The 16,947-nt window shown below is 38.1% G+C and overlaps 1 protein-coding gene across 1 annotated transcript in view; it reads right to left on the reverse strand.

Moving 5' to 3' along the window:
- Positions 1-16,477, reverse strand: part of LOC135073354 (cyclic AMP response element-binding protein A) — a 107,157-nt gene extending 90,680 nt beyond the window's left edge. The window contains exon 1 of the mRNA XM_063967505.1: positions 16,112-16,477. Within this exon, the coding sequence (XP_063823575.1) occupies positions 16,112-16,168 (57 nt within the window). The 5' untranslated portion in view covers positions 16,169-16,477. The remainder of the gene's footprint in view (positions 1-16,111) is intronic.
- Positions 16,478-16,947: the final 470 nt, after the last annotated feature.

Here is a 16,947-nt window from a genome sequence, read left to right on the forward strand (position 1 = left end):
TCCTAGTGTACGCTAGTTTTCGACCACTGTGTAGAAATAAGGGTGCAGTTGAATTATTAACTTAAAACCAATTCTACAATACAGTAACTATGGATTGTGGTATATAATTTGAAAGGTAATTTTGTTAGCTTTCAAATGATATCAAAAAGATTTAAATAAGTTTCTTACCTAAATTTAGGAAAATATTGCAATAGGTCGAAGGACAAATGGACGAAAACTAATCTACAGGAATAGCTAATTTTGGTTTTCGTCCACCCCAGTGCTTGCTCATGACGTCATGGACGAAAACACAACAACGTTTAAAGCTGTTTTTTGTTTTCGTCCACATCTTTTTAACGGTTTTTATGGGTTTATCACTGTTAAAAAGTGGACGTAAACTAAAATGTTTAATGTAATAGCAATAAAGATCATATTGGAAGAAAAAACATTGTATTTTGTAGGTCCATTGAAGTAAAATGATTATTAAAAATATTAACTAGGTGACAGGGTTTCCGTCCACGTGGACGAAAACCAAAATCTTGGAAAATTGTTATGCTAGTATTAGTCCACTTAATTATCTAAGATTTCTATACAAAAACTTTAATAAGCCCTTAAAATAGTGTTTATTATGCTAATAATTAGACATACGTGCCAAAAACGTTACGTAAAGTAGCTAAAACAGTAATTGAACATACCATGAAAGTTCCCTACCGGCACGTTTTTTTTCTAACTTGACGACGTTTTCCATTCACCTGTGTGCAGCAGCAACTTCCGTAGATTTTTTTGGAGTTATTACTTGTCAAATTACATTTTCATGCAGGTAGAACTGTTACTTAGATATTATAGATTGTAACAAGTCCAAACTTGCACGGAAAGTTAGGTTTGTATTCTAATTTTCCGTATTTGTTTGTGGCAAGTCGGTCAAATGGACGAAAACAGGAGCTGGACGGAAAACCGGCGCAATTACCCTACCTACATAATAAAATATAATATAGACGTACCTACATATGTGAATCTACAACGATCGTCGCGGGCAATGTCTTTTGTTTTTGTAACATCCTAGTTTTAAGTTATCTCGCTAACACTCACTCAGTCAAGGCTAGAGAATACAATCCCGGGATCCCGATTCCCGGGATCCCGGGATCCCGACCATTTTCTGATCCCGAAAATCCCGGGACTGTACTTGGCTAATCCCGGTATTTTCGGGATTGATATAAACAGGTCTATTTTGCATTCTACGATCCGTTGCGCCTTGACTATGACTTTGCCTGGATTATACCTTAGCATAAAATTATACAGTGTGAGTTGACGATAAAGTGCACATATAAAATTAGGTGAAACGACCTATTTTTATCGACAAAAAAGAGGTCAAAAAATTTCTGAGTTTTTTTTTTATTTTGTTATAGATTTTTTTTTTCCAATTACTTATTGTAAAGAAAACATAATAATTTTTAAACTAAGAGGTATCCATACTAATATTATAAAGCTGTAGAGTTTGTTGATTTGTTTCTTTGTTTACTTGAACGCGCTAATCTCCGGAACTACTGGTCCGATTTGAAAAATTATTCCAGTGTTAGATAGCCCATTTATCGAAGAAGGCTATAGGCTATACAACATCATGCTATTCATGCTACGATCAATAGGAGTAGAGCAATAATGAAAAATATTGCGAAAACGGGTTTTCACGCGTACGAAGTCGCGGGCACAGCTAGTATCCTAATATAATAAAAACAGTAATAATGCTAAATAACAGGTGATACTAAAAAAATACATAAAATACTCAGAAAATGCCAAACAAATAATAAAAAAATGATACTTTTTTGATTTTTCAGTTTTTTTGATTTGATAAATTTCTCCATAAAATGCCCTTATAACAGGTAGTTTTTATTACTTTATATTATTCTCTATCGTATTACCTTCGTAAAACCAAAAAATCGCATGTCTTTATCCCTATCACAACGTTTGCAATTATCGAACCCAATTCCCACAAGGCTGATCCCGGGATAGTCCCGGGATCCCGGGATTACCCATCAAAAATCCCGTAATCCCGGGATTGAAAAACATGCTCGGGATTGTATTCTCTAGTCAAGGCACATTTACTTTAATTTATTTTTACTAATTTTACTAATAACTTCGCCCGCGTGGAATTTCGTTTGTTAAATTTCTTTGCTATAAACCTCACGGAGCCCGAGACCTTTCCAACGAATGCAAAACCGTGGAAATCGGTTCGTGCATTCTGGAGTTATAGCGTCAGGAAGGAAAACCCGACTTATTTTTATATAGTAGATTACGAAGCCATGTTGACTTTAAAATTATATTTTTCGATACACATAGTAGGTAGGTCGATGCACCTAAGTACCTACCTAAATGCGTAGTAGTATTGTATAGGAATTAGAACCCACAACCTCTGGAGTATTGGCACTATTGTATTGGTGAGTTTTCAATCACTGCGCCAATTCCGTTGTGGATCTAAAAGAAACAATTTCTTCTAATTTTCCGTGTCACTGGTCACTATCTAGTGTATCTAGTGTCCCGATAATTTGTCAGATAGAATGTGTGGTTTATCTCCACAGACCTAAACATCCTGATTAAATCTACGTCTCGTATTGTAGTAGGTACTAACATTAGCGTTACTTACGTACGAGCAACAAATAATTCCTATAAGTAACGTGTCCTGAATTTTCAAAGTCGAGTGAAATGTAGCGTTAAAATCGTTGAGTTTTTAGACTAAACGTTGAATAGGGTTGACATTCACAACAATACACAACACATGCATAAAAATAAAAGCAGAATAAGTTCAATCATGACCGGGAATCGAACTCACAACCTCTGGTATAGTAGATAAATTGATAAATGCGAACTACCAAGTTAATATGATCAATATCTAAGCCAGCTTCGCCAATGAGACGGTGAATTTGCCAGCCCTGCATCAGAAGTCGATGCAAGTTTGAGAATGCAACCGGATCCGTTTCACCGGCGAAAGTCATTTACATAACTCAACAAAACCGAACGCCAGATACGTTATCGCGCGATATGTCCACGGCCGAATTGTACGCTTGATAAAGCGTTTAATACTATAATGGCGACCTTTATACGAATGCCGTTTATTCGCCATCAACTCCGCTTTAGTCTAGCTCTGTGATCGCCAGCCTGATGGTCCGTAGAAGCGTGCATCTAACTAAATGGTTTATTAACACGGAATACCCAGGACTGTCTTGTTCGCTGTTCGCCTGTTACCATAGTAAAATTTCCTTGTAATTACTTTTTATTATTAACAATTATAAATTGATTAATTGGTTAACAAGCCCACTAAGTGCAAGACGAGGAAATATTGCTGCTTGCATAAGCTTCGTCACCACAAAATTCGACTGGCGCTCTAATATTTTTCTAAGATGCTGCTTCAATATTATGCTTTTACTGAAACTAGCAATTCATGGTAAATAAGAGAAATTTGGAATCAAAATAAAGCTTGCTCCAAACGCCATTTCAGTGCATCTTAACTCAGCTGACCATTTGTTCTCTGGATTTTCACTTTAAATATCAACTGCGTAGGATTCGAACCCGCGACCTTTCTTTGGCGAGCTGCCCTTTTACTGGGCTATAGAAATATGATACGTTGTCAAAAGATATTATAATGGTGTGGGACAACTTACTCCAATTCAAAGGCTAACGTATTTTCCCATAGAGTTATGTATTTTCCAGACATTATTTTGCTTCTAAAATTAGTTTGAAACCTGACTCTTATTTTAATTTTAGGTTAAATTAGGGATTTACTCTAAAAACTCGCTTGTAGAGGTTCATGCGTGATCAACAAACAACCCGCATTTGGCTAACTTAGGCGATAATAGGTTACGAGCCAGATAAGCATCACATAAGCACGACTTAATTTTATTGATGGAGGTACACATTTTTCTGGCTTTTTTAAAGTTAGGGCAATGCCATGAGTAAGAAACAGTTGGTAGCAGTGACATCGCTTGAAAATAAACAAAGTCTAAAAAAATAGAAGGTAATTTTAGTAATTTCACAAATAATTGCACGATGCACTTCCAACATGTTACAACGTTGAAGAACTAAACCTTCAACTATTTGCGTGATTGAATATTAATATACAGACAGCAACACATCTAAGAAATAAAACACACACATCCAAACGTATCAGACGTAAATAACTAACGAGACTTCAATTAGAGTTCCGACTAGCAAATTGCAGTTGCCGTAACATGAATTGAAAACCTGGTGTTGAGCCCTTGAGCGGTCCGCGGCTTTTCCAAGTTACGTAACCGACTGATAACTGTTCGGCGAAGGAAAACGGCGATAATGCACACTGACTCGGTTGGATCAGTTGGTGCTGGTTTCCAAGAGTCAGGGTTTTACTTTGACAGCAAATTAGATTTGTGTGTGCCATCGTCCGTGTCAGCCAAATGATGACCACTGCTGGACAAAGGCCTCCCCAAGGATTTCCATAACGGCCGGATCCTGCGCTGCCATACATGTTTTTTTTTAAGATAGGGCAGTTACCCGTTTTTTGCATTAAATTCTGTTAAGAACAGGCTTAGACAAATACAGCGCTGTTGATTTATCCCCAGGTTGTTTTTCGGCATTGGGAGTCAATTTCTCTGTGGTAGGAGATTGAGACATGCTCGCATTCGCCTTTGGCCTGATCATCATTTCCATCAGGTTCCCGTTATGATTAAACAATACAGTGGACACTACTGCATCACAGTATGTTGTGAAAACTGGCCAACGCGCGCTAGTTGCTACTTGCTAGTTGCGAATAGTTCTGCGCGCCCGCATGCTTCGAATAAACCGAATGCGCATAGCCAATGAGGCTAGCGGCGGCCATTAAAAATTATAATTGCATGTTGAGGATAAGCAAATAGAGCGAATGTGTCGTCTGTACGTATAATTGATTAATTACTTGATTGGCTGTGCGACTGGTAAACCTATTAAAAGTGACTGTCATTTTCCACGACGTGACGAAGAAGAACCTGTCTATTAAGAAAGAACTTTAGAAAATATCGTAACTAGAATTTGGACCAATCTCGTACCTACTATGACTTCTTTTATAAATATGACGTGTGTGTGACTAATTGGAAAAACAAAAATACATAAGTAGTTCAAGAAAACAACCATCATTTGATAAACAAGATAGATAATGAGACTTCTCGAGTCAATGATACTTTCTATGTAAATAGCAATTATCTATTAACTCAGTTGCAAATTGCAATGACATTACCACCTGAATGGGAAATTGACAATAAACTTCCACGTCAAACTTGAACAATCGAGTAAACAACTTATACTTAGACTTAGCAGTTGTTTGGTGAACCTTCGGTCCCAATGACTAAGTACGAGCGTCATGTATGTTAATGGCTGAAAGAAGCGGTCCATTTGCATGTGTTTGGACTCCATAGCAAGCGAGCGGCACGACCAAGACAATGCGATGGTATTGTGATTTTTATTGCAATTGAAGGGAAGGGCAGTATCGTTTGCAAGGTTCCCATACCGGATAGTCTGGATGCGTTAACATAGTGCGATCCTATTTTAAGCCGTGAGAACAGGACTGCAAAATGCAAGATTCCTAAGATGATTGCCATAGACCTGATAGAAATTAGAACCGACATGCGTTTGCATCTTTACTTGTCATTAATTTTAAATTTGAGGAAAAACCTGTTTCGATCGAAACAAATTATGCAAGCTGTTCAGCTAACAATAGAAATAAATCAATAAAGATAACTAGTATTAAATGGCTGTGGAGTGTTATGTAGATACTACGTCCCCTCTACGACTCATCGGTAACCTTCTAAATCCAGGTGCTTATTCATATTACTTATAAATGTTATCCTTGGATGTCTGCCAACATTATTGTAGATAGGTATTATAAAAATTTAAGCATTAATTTTATTGTGGACTTGATAGTTATTCGATCCGGTGTCATGTCGTAAAGACATGTTATTTTACAATATTTAACATTACAACAAGATTTTCAGGTGTCAGTATTTAATATCTTAAGTCCATAGTTCACGAGGTTGACAAAATGCATAATGAAAGAATTGATAAGAGTTGAATTTAAAGTACACTAGAGTTGAAAAACTTTTGAGATAAAAGAAATCAATGCCAGATTATTGAAAGAAAGAATTTTTTTTTTAAGTTATTCGTTAACACTTAGCAAGAAACATGATTCGATCGCTCGATCGGAAGTTTAGAGAGTTGATTGTGAAAGTAGCGGTTTTCACTGGCGTTTAATTTGATAAAACGTCAGTACGAAATCACGCCAGAATAAACAACAAGTGCTTATACTTTAAGAATGGATGATTATGTTGCTTAAGGAAAACTACTTTAATAATAGTCCAAGTATTATTGTTGCTATGCGATCGAAACAGCTGTAGTCAGAGGACTCAGAGGTCTTAAGATTCTCTATCGAAGTCTCTAAGAGCAAAATTTTTAAAGTATTTTTTTAATCTTTTATTTTAATTTTTTTACATTAACATTGACGATTTGTAAGCACTATTTTTTTAATAGTCTATGCAAATAAAGGAATTTTAAATTTGACTTATCTTATTGGACTACGCGATTAGTTTTGGTACGATTTTTCAAGCATAAACATAGTTTATTTAATATGCTAACGACTGTACTTATTCTTGCACACAATTAAAAGCCACATAACTTTTATCAAATTAACCGTGATCCAGTAATTATAACGTAAGCACACCAATTGGAAATGTCTGTAATCGCCGATTGAGGTCACTGAGACACCGAGCTCATAAGGTAAGAGCTATCAGTGTGTTATCAGAGGTCACGCACAATCGCACAAGTCGAAACAATGCCGGTGACATAACGACAGCTGACCGCTGGTACAAGTGTGCTAATGATACAGTAATTCATTTTATTAATAGACCTTTACTTATCTATTTAGCTGACTAAAGACCAAACTGCCACGGCGCGTCGTCTTATTATAAAAGCCTGAACCTACCTCAAACCTACTTCAAAACTAACTTTCATTCAAAGTCACTTCATTGATTTGTTTGTTTGAGAATTCCTCAGGTGTTAAGAGGAAATTCGAGTTCAATTTGTAAGAAATTACGACCATTAGCGGCTGACCGCGACCGGTGCCTTTAAATGAATAGCATCTTTTGAAACTATTACCGGAATTACATAGTAAATTGAGTAATTTACCAAACACTCCATTTCATTGTAAATAAAATATACCGACGCCATTCATAGATGTATAATTAAGTTATCGTTAAACAACATTACTTTGATCCGAAGTCGCACCTAATTGACCATTGTCTCGTCAATTAATAAAATGCTGGTTCCGTATAAGCAAGCATGGTTTGACGGTTATTCAACCTCTTCACAGGAGCAGTTTTAGTTATAGAATCATTAACACCATCAGCTGCAGACAAACGCACCATTTTCCCATCTTCGGCCTGTGCCGCATTCAAGTTCTGCCAGGGATTCGCGATGTACCTACGTCAATTAACAGCAATTTCTGAACTATTTACCATAAATAAACTATGTGGTGTATAACTGGCCGGTGAGTGAGACCCGTTTGTCTAAGCAGGTGGACTATCTATTCTTAAAAGAAAAAACTTAGCTTTCGCCGGGGCTAATAACTAGGAAACAATATTAGAACAAAAAGCACTTAAAAAGGGTTCAATTTAGCAGTCAATCAATCTGTCGGCATGACTTAGAAGGCTTCTATATTTAGTACGAGCCTGCGTCACACGCCATGAGCGGCAGTAAATGTGCCGCTAGACGTGCTAATGAGGAATGACAATTGTTTCAGTACTCTCTAAATTCGTGGAGCGCCCGCGCACCCGGTGAGAGGAATGCAAACGAGTAGGGACGTCCGGTTGTCGATATCGACAATGATCACTATCAATGTGGTACTATCCCGTAAGTCAGCAAGCACTTGATTAATGATCTTGATCACTATTCAATGTAGTATTATCTCGTAATGAATGGCAAGCACTTGATTATTATAGTAGTATACATATTCCCGTTTTTCAAAGGGCAGTTCCTGATATAATCGGTCTAAATGCTGCTAGATTAAAACATAGAACGGCTACTACGTTTACAATGAAAAATATTTACACTTTTGGCCACAATATCATCATAAAGTCATACCAACTTTTGCAAAATTGTTTTGCTATAACGTAACAGGCGTGCAGGCGTAACAGTAGTGCTAAATCATAATTAAATATGTTATAAGTAGAATTTAAGAGTAGTTAAGTACTTACTTGTTAATAAATCTTTTTCTAAAGAAAAAAAGGTAATAATTCCGAATTTAACGCTTGCAGACATCGATGTTCACATAACTCATCCCCCCCTCACTAGCAGAATGACGCAGACGCCTTTCACACGATACTGCGCCTCGCTGCATCTTGATGGCCGCACCGAATAGTGGAAACCAGTTTCAATTCTTATTTGGGCAGCGTCCACTTGCATTGCTCTGGAAATAGTACAGGTCGGAAAAAAGAGCCTTATAATTATAGGCGCAAGGGCAAATCTACTTTTGCTGATGACTGTACTCACGATTAATGATGGTCTGATTTTATCGAAAGTTGCGAAATGAAAGCAGTTCTCGGTTGTCACCAAACAACTGACATTAAAAGGTTATCAGCCAAAGTACTTCATCTTCATTGGTCATTCTACTTACTGGTGACAACTGACACCAGTTTAATGGAATTGCATTATGTAAATGTTGGTGTTGTGGATGGTGGAGGAAAAGTACCAGCCTACCAGGGAGAAAAAATTCATGAAGCATCACAAAATCTACCATGGCAACGAAATTAAAACTCTATCAGCATTATACTTTCCAATTAATGAATTAAAAAAAGATTAACAGCGTAATCCAGCGTATTTATTAAAGTTTAACATGACTGGAACTTTCAAAGTCAAAGTCAAAATGTGTTTATTGCATTTCATGAATGTTTACAAGATGTGGTTATCATATTATCCAGTACATCATGTTACCCATTTAGGATTAGCAATTAATGATTTAGTAATCAACGTGTAACGCAACGTGTAACGGATACAATAATATTTTTAATTTAAGTTTAAGTCACTGAAGTACCTACTCGTTTAGGCTGTAGTAACATTTTATTATTAGTAGGAACTTTTGTATCCTGATGGTAAGAAGATCAGTAAATCAGAAGTTTTACTGTCAGGATTTCAGGAAGAAAGGTTACGGTGGACCATGCTTCCCTCCTAAAGTTATCAAACAAAAAACAAAGCAAACGATTGTCATTTTTGTATTAAAATGCCTTTAAAATTGGAGCAATTAAAAGTGAAACCGGGCTGTATTCAGCGGACTTGAACCACTGACAGGAGTCGAACCGGCACTTGTGCAAACATCTTGTTTTGAAGTACACGATACGTGACGCAACCACGATCCATATATTTACGCAATGCCATTGTTTCTTCGGCAAACAACAGCCGGTATCGGCTAATGTTAATCTTGCGAACTACTTCGGCTGTAATGGATAAATTATGATATTAAAATGTAGTTAAAAGTAGTGGTTAGCGCATAGACTAGTGCAGGCGATTAAAAAACCGTCGTGATTCAGTTAGCAAGATTTGGTAAAAAATTACAGGTACAAACATCTCGGTCGATTAGGTAGAGAATGATTCTGAATCGTCTATCCAAAAGGCATACCAAGAGCAGAAAGTGTAGTTCAGGACTCTCCGGGATTGCTAGCGGTCGTTCTGGAAAAAGGACACTGGGACACAGATTATAGTACTGATTGGGATAAATAAAAAATAGAAGACGTCGTCGAGTTAATAATGACGATAACAATTAGGCACATAATGCATATAAACACCTACGCTGACTCACAAATTGTAGTAAAATTAACTCATGCTCACAGTAAAATTCATTAAGCAGCTTCAAAAAAGGCAACTTCTGTTAAAGCAGTGGAATGTTAGTCTTAATTGTTAATTACTGCGTTGACCTTTATTTTTATGTGGACATAAGTCACTTAACTAGTTTGTCAGGCTGCAATCTGCGTCTGCAGTCTGTACCAAAATATAATTAAATCATTTTTCATTATGTAAACAAGTAGGTATAGTCCAGTCAATAAAGCATTATAGATGGAAATCCATGGAACACAATTTTTGACTTCGGGACTTTATTTAGACTAGTTAGGAGGTGAACGTAGCAAAAGTCCCCGCCCTTAGCCCTTGAGCCGGCGGGGAGAGGGGGGTTTAAAGGTACCACTTTTCGGTTTTTCGCTTAATCCTCGGAAACTATGCGTCCTAGTGACATGACTACTATGAACCAAAAAAAGCTTATTCAATTTGCTACAGGTGAGATAGTCAAGTTTTTCTATATCTTGTATAGTTTTTGCGGCATCTGCTCTAGAAGGTCTGTAATATTTAAAATTTTATTTTTGTCTTACATGTTTCCATCAGGAGAAAATCGACTAAATCAACATTGAGCTAATATTCTAGACATACGGGAGCATGTTAAGCCTAGTTCCAGGGAGGGGACTGCACTGTGCGTATATTTAAACGAACCAATTGGAGCCACTTTTGACTCCTCATCACTCAAAAAGTACTGTGCATTAACACTTCAAATTTGGCTCATGTGTTGAGACTTGCAAGATAAACATCAGCTTCAAATTTCATAAATATACCTCAAACGGTTCTTTAGGTATTGACGTCTAAAAATCTACATGGCTGACCTATAAGACCAAATTCTAACCACTTCCAGATGACCTTGAAGGTTTAAATTTGGCATCCAAATAGGTAGTTGTGTAAATACAAAGGAACAAACAAAAAACCAGTAAATTTTAACATTTCACAGGTGTTAGTTAGATTTTAGTGTCCTAAATGTCGATTTTTGAACGCCAATACCTAAATAACCGTTTGAGGTATATTTATGAAATTTAAAGCTGATGTTTATCTTGCAAGTCTCAACACATGAGCCTAATTTGAAGTGTTAATGCACAGTGCTTTTTAAGTGATGAGGAGTCAAAAGTGACTCCAATTAGTTCGTCTAAATATACGCACGATGCAGTCCCCTCCCTGGAACTAGGCTTAACATGCTCCCGCATGTCTATAATGTTTGCTTAATGTTGATTTAGTCGATTTTCTCCTGATGGGAACATGTAAGACAAAATTAAAATTTCCAATATTACAGACCTTCTAGAGCAGATGCCGCGAAAACTATATAAGATATAGAAAAACTTGACTGTCTCACCTGTAGCAAATTGAATAAGCTTTTTTTGGTTCATAGTAGCCATGTCACTAGGACGCATAGTTTCCGAGGATTAAGCGAAAAACCGAAAAGTGGTACCTTTAAACCCCCCTCTCCCGGCCGGCTCAAGGGCTAAGGGCGGGGACTTTTACTATGTTCACTTCCTAACTAGTCTAAATAAAGTCCCGAGGTCAGAAATTGTGTTCCAGGGATTTCTCTCTACACCGTCGTTAAAGCATTCATTGACTGGACTAGTAAGTAACTACGTATTCAGTAGAAACTAACAAGCTGAATATTTTTCGGTAAGTCTAGTTTTCATTTATGAGTTAAATAAAATATTGTAACGTTAGAACGTTACTTTGTATCAATAGTCAATAGGTATTAATTTATAAGCAGTTAGTTAAAATTCAGCCGTCAACGCGATAAGGGTAGGTAGGTGCCTATATGCCAAGGCCGCGGAAAATTGTGCTGGTTTTGACATAGCTGTGTACCTACATGTACATAGGTAGTCTTGTTTATGTTATAGTACGCAATCTAGGACGATTAATACCGCTTCAGACAATTTTGTTAATAACATAGTGTAATAAACGATATGGTTAAACTTGATTATTAATTTTAAAAAGAAAATAGTAAAGAGAAACTTCCTTCCTACTGAATAGATGATAGTCTACGACACACAATGTAAGTCTTTTTGCAAGTTTTTTTTATGAATCTCCTACTTTATATGGAGAGGAGAGAAGTAAGTTGTTTGAACGTGATTTTTAAACTATTTGTATGTGCGACGACTATGACTGACCGTTCACTGCAGCACCCGGAAAGGAAATTCAATTACCATTATAATGCGGCCGCACTCGGTGCCCGTAATAGTCAGGGTTGGCAGCCACTCTCGCTAACACACAATTATATGTAACCAGCGGTTCCCAAAAGAAAACCGCCTAGACGGTAATATTACGGTCACGCAAGGTATTTCATTTAAGACTTAAATACTTTACATTTGTTGACAGGCGATCTGACTAAATCAGGCGTGGTTAATTCGTCCAAGAATCAGGCACATATTTCTCTATTAGGTAGTTTTCAAATCGGGACTTTACAAAATACTTCTGAATTATATGAAAAGTAAAACGCATAAACCACTTAACTTACCTAAATGGTTCCTGAATCTGATACATTAACCGTGTGCATTTCCGTAGTGGAGTATGTGGTCAGTCAAAACAAACGAATACCTACACTTAACCTTAAAAGGCTCCAAAGATTGGGAACACAAGCCCAAGTAAAAACTAAAAGCCTTACCTGCTAATGCAGCAGCAAAGCCTTACATCCCTATTTATAAAGGTCACAGTCGAACACAGGAACACAATCAAGCTAAGTATGTTGGGATCATGCCTTATGAAGCATAGGAAGTGGCCATTTCCAATTCAATACATTCCTTTTACCATAATTATTTAATATCTTAGGTGGTTGCGGCAACCAAATTGGCTTTTCTATCAAACAAGGAATGATGTCAAAACGGCGAATCTTCGTCGATCTGCCAATGATTTTCTGAAGGATCATGTGGAAGATTTAGATGGTCAGAGTCATTTGTCAAGGAGACCCCACTTATGGTATGCGTAGCGAAACGATAATGACATAGGCTCCCTTTACTTTCATTCATATCTTGATGATTTTGTTTAAAAAACTATCGCACTTTTATTGCCACAACCCTAGCCTAGTAGGACAAGCCTGAGAAACACGAGTGACGTCAGGCAGACACCGGATACTTGGTTACCTTTTTGGAAGAAGGAAACAGCAGGTTGGTGTAGGAATTGTCGGTAAGCGACTGTAGTACATAAGTAGATTGAGAAATAAAACTCTATGTTTGGTAACTATACATTTAGAGTAGGCGCACACCGTTGATTTTTAGTTGGCCGATAGTTGTGCCCGATTTTAAATTGTATGAAGAATCGGCCAAATCGAATTGGCGTAGTGTGTAATCGAATCCCATACATGCCCATACTGATCAACTGCCCGACTAAACTATCGGCCGACGAAAAAACGACGGTGTGCGCCTACTCTTAACGGACAGCATGTAGCGCTGAAATAGCGCGTGTATTTTACCAATGTCCCTTTTCTTTTTCCCCTTGGAGAATTATTTCGTTCTGCAAGTCGTTTCTATGCACACAATTTACAGATGATGTCCTATCTAGTAACCGTGCACCACGTGTTATGCGTGACAGGAGATTTTACAGGAAAATTTTAACGATTGTCTTATCTGACCCTTTTAACATGCGCTTGTTGTCGCTAAATATTGTATTTTGTTGTTTCTCCTTCATCGTTCTTGTACAGACGACACGACAAATACAAGTTAACACTGAGGCATCTTAAAGTTGAGTCTGATGTGCTGTCACCTCCCAAAACAGTTAACCGAAAACCTCCAGCAGCGAAGGAAAAGTATTTGTATATTTTTTATCGTGGTAGCCATCACTATCTATTATGAGCAGAGCAAGTTAAAAGCTTAATAAAAACGCTCGCGGCGCCGGGCCTCTTAGTTCAACGCACCAGGTCGTCGCTCCACGGTATACCGTACGGCCAACCATAAGAAATGTACGTTCACCAACGTGACCAAACGTGGAGGCACACACGCCTACAACAAATCATACCATGCAAATAACCACCGCTCTTGGCCGGGTAGCCAGCCAAACAGCCAGTGTGACGTCACCGCATAGCACAAAACAAGTTGCCTACAGGTGCCTGTCCTGGGTCACAATGACCCCTCCCGAATTTTTGTCGGCTCATAGACAAGACGCTAATCAATTATTGTTTGACCATTAGATGTTATCTAACGACGCTAGAGCCGGCTTTATCGACAAATGTTGAATTTTCACGCTTTTCCTTTAGTGTTGTCATTTAAAATAGGTATAATAATTGTTTTATGAGCATGTATGTAAGTAGATATTCAAATTAATTAACTTATAAGTAGTGAGGCAATTACCAACAAAATGAATGATCATTATTGTTGTTTTATGAATTATGATATTATGCATTTCTTAATTATTATAATAATATTGTAAAATAGAGAAAATATTTGCTAGAACACGCTAACTAAACACAATTTAAATTTCACAGATTACACATAGGTAATACTAATAATTAACTTAGTAAGTCGAACCTATGAAAATGCTTGCACGCTCTGAGCTGAAAATCTAGTCTAGAGTTCTTTCAGAATTTACGATTTGCGCTAAAGTGCAGACTTCTGCGATTCTTTACTAACCCTTGAAACCGTAGTTCTAGACGCTACGTTATCTGGAAGAGAGCGCTTCCTGTCGATAAAAGTCCATATATAAGAACCACTGGTCTAAAGACTGTGCAGTACTAAAATAGAATCTTATAAATGTGCAGTTTCCATTTTCTTATGCCCTACTTACTTATTTCTTTTCGGTTCGGTTTTGTGTCAATGATCCATTTTGGGCATTCTCCTAGTCTTGTCTATGTAGTATAAAATGTTTTTTAACTTTTTATACTTGATAGCAAGGATTATCCTCTCGAGAATTGAATATCTTCATAAAATTACCTACATCCTACATAAGCGTTGAATGCAGCGTGTCGGCATCATAACAAAAACAAGGATGGGTCATGATGGGTGCATTTTTTGTGAGCCACGCACCTAGGGTTGCCAGGCGTCCGGCTTTAGCCGGACATGTTTGGCTTTTTACGGTCTTGTCCGGCCAAATATTATCTTGTCCGGCCAAATATTATCTTGTCCGGCCTGTCCGGCTTTTGTTAGGCTTTTTATTTGGCATTAGGAAAGTTGAACCACAGAATAATATGAAGCGCACGCATCAGGATGTTATGTTGGGTAACCGATGAATATGATACGTTGACAGTACTCACTCGTGAGCTATGACACTAATTGCCCCCCCCCCCCCCCCCCCGTCACATGTCCGGCTTTTAGGGTAAAATGTCCGGCCAAATGAAGCACAGAGTCCGGCTTTGTTGATTTTGGACCTGGCAACCCTACACGCACCGCATCGCTCTGGAATATTTTATACCATCACATTTGTGTTTTTTATCGAATACTACGTCTACATAGCGCACCTTAGCCAGGTAACTTACTGGAGAGGGTTTGTTTTTGTGCAAGAACTTAAATTCATTGAACTGAATCATTTAGACGAGATTTTTATGCCATTTTGATCCATTAGTTACATTGCTTTACGCAGTTTTACTTGGCAAGGCAGGTACCTAGGTAGGTATCTACCTACTTCATACATAATACACATAATATCAAATAATAACACTTTTTATCGACAAACGATAATAAAATAGGATTTACGCAGCGTAAGTTATCTTTTGGGCCTTTTGGCTTTAAGATAATTGGTATTTCATTAGCAATAGTTGATGATAATGGGAGAATGCGCGAAGGACCTTTCATGATAACATTTTGCAAGTTTTAATTAATCGTTTTCATTTGCGAATTAATTAATCCAATACGGACAATTTATCCGGGAGAAAGCGCCGATACCTACGAATGAACGAACATAAATTTCACCCATCTATTACTTACAAATCGGTAGATCGCGAGGAATGTAGTTTATTTAATTGCAGTGCAGGTAGACTGCGAATTGTCACACGGACAATTACTAAAAGAGAAACGCGTCCTTAATTCTATCTCCGCAAAGGTCAATTTGAAATGCTTTGCTCGGTAGAGCCAGCCGTACGATATTGTTTGTTGTTATCACCGTTATCAACACCGCCCGGTTTCTTTACGCCCCTCACGCTTTTTGCTACACACGGACTTGCTGCAATGCACGCATTCTTTTTGCAGCGGACTGCGTAGTGGAAACCAGTTTGTTAATTTGCCGAATGAAGCTTGCATCCTGTTACGGGATCGGCTCAGCCGAGAGCTAAACGACATCACCTCTAGACGATAAGAGCTATCAAGCAAGGTCGACTCACCGGGTCAATGTCCGCCTCAAACACGTCCTTCAGGTCGTTGTCGAAGTAACCCTCCATGACGGGGGCAAGGGCTGCGCCTCCGGCTCGCTAATAGAGAAAATCCTTCGAGAAAAACTCGCACAATACACACCAAACTGTCACTCAGCTCTTTCCGAGCGGTGCGAGGCTCGGAATTCAAGTAAACTCACGCTAACTTTACTGTCAGCTTATAAACTCTCACAGAACACTGTGCTTATTCACTAGTTTAAGTTTCACTATCGACGGCCATTTGTTTTTGCAATAAAATATTTTTTATGAAGTTTTCACTGCGCGAGAGGAATGTTGGTAAAGGCGTTAGCGCGAATGACACACACTCGCGGCCGCGACCTGCCGTCGAATGCCGCGGCGCGTCGCTCGGCGCCCCCCACCACTCGGGCCCCCCTGATCCTAGCCTTTCATTCATAAATAGGGGGTAAATTCGTGACGTAGGGGCCTGCCCACACAATGAACGCTAATTAAGCATGAGGGTACTCACAATTCACACTACTCTATAACAAACCAGACGCAACTGTGGGAACTCGCCTTTCTTTGTACCGCCGATTTAGACTTAACAGCTAGTTGGCTTCAATCTTGTTATAAGCACGCCTGTAATTAAACTGTCATACCTACCAGTAATTAATTACAATGCTAGTTAAAACTAATGAGTCAATAAGACCCTATTATAATTAAATTAGTTGCTTGCCTGTTTACTTGTGGCGCAGGCGGATTTCTATTACCTCGGTAGGTAGGTACCTACTTCACAAAGGCTAGGCACTATGACATTAGCTGAAACGAACGAACACAGCCTACCTCTCATT

This window comes from Ostrinia nubilalis, chromosome 7, assembly GCF_963855985.1.
Source record: "Ostrinia nubilalis chromosome 7, ilOstNubi1.1, whole genome shotgun sequence".
Classification (NCBI taxonomy): Eukaryota; Metazoa; Arthropoda; class Insecta; order Lepidoptera; family Crambidae; genus Ostrinia; species Ostrinia nubilalis.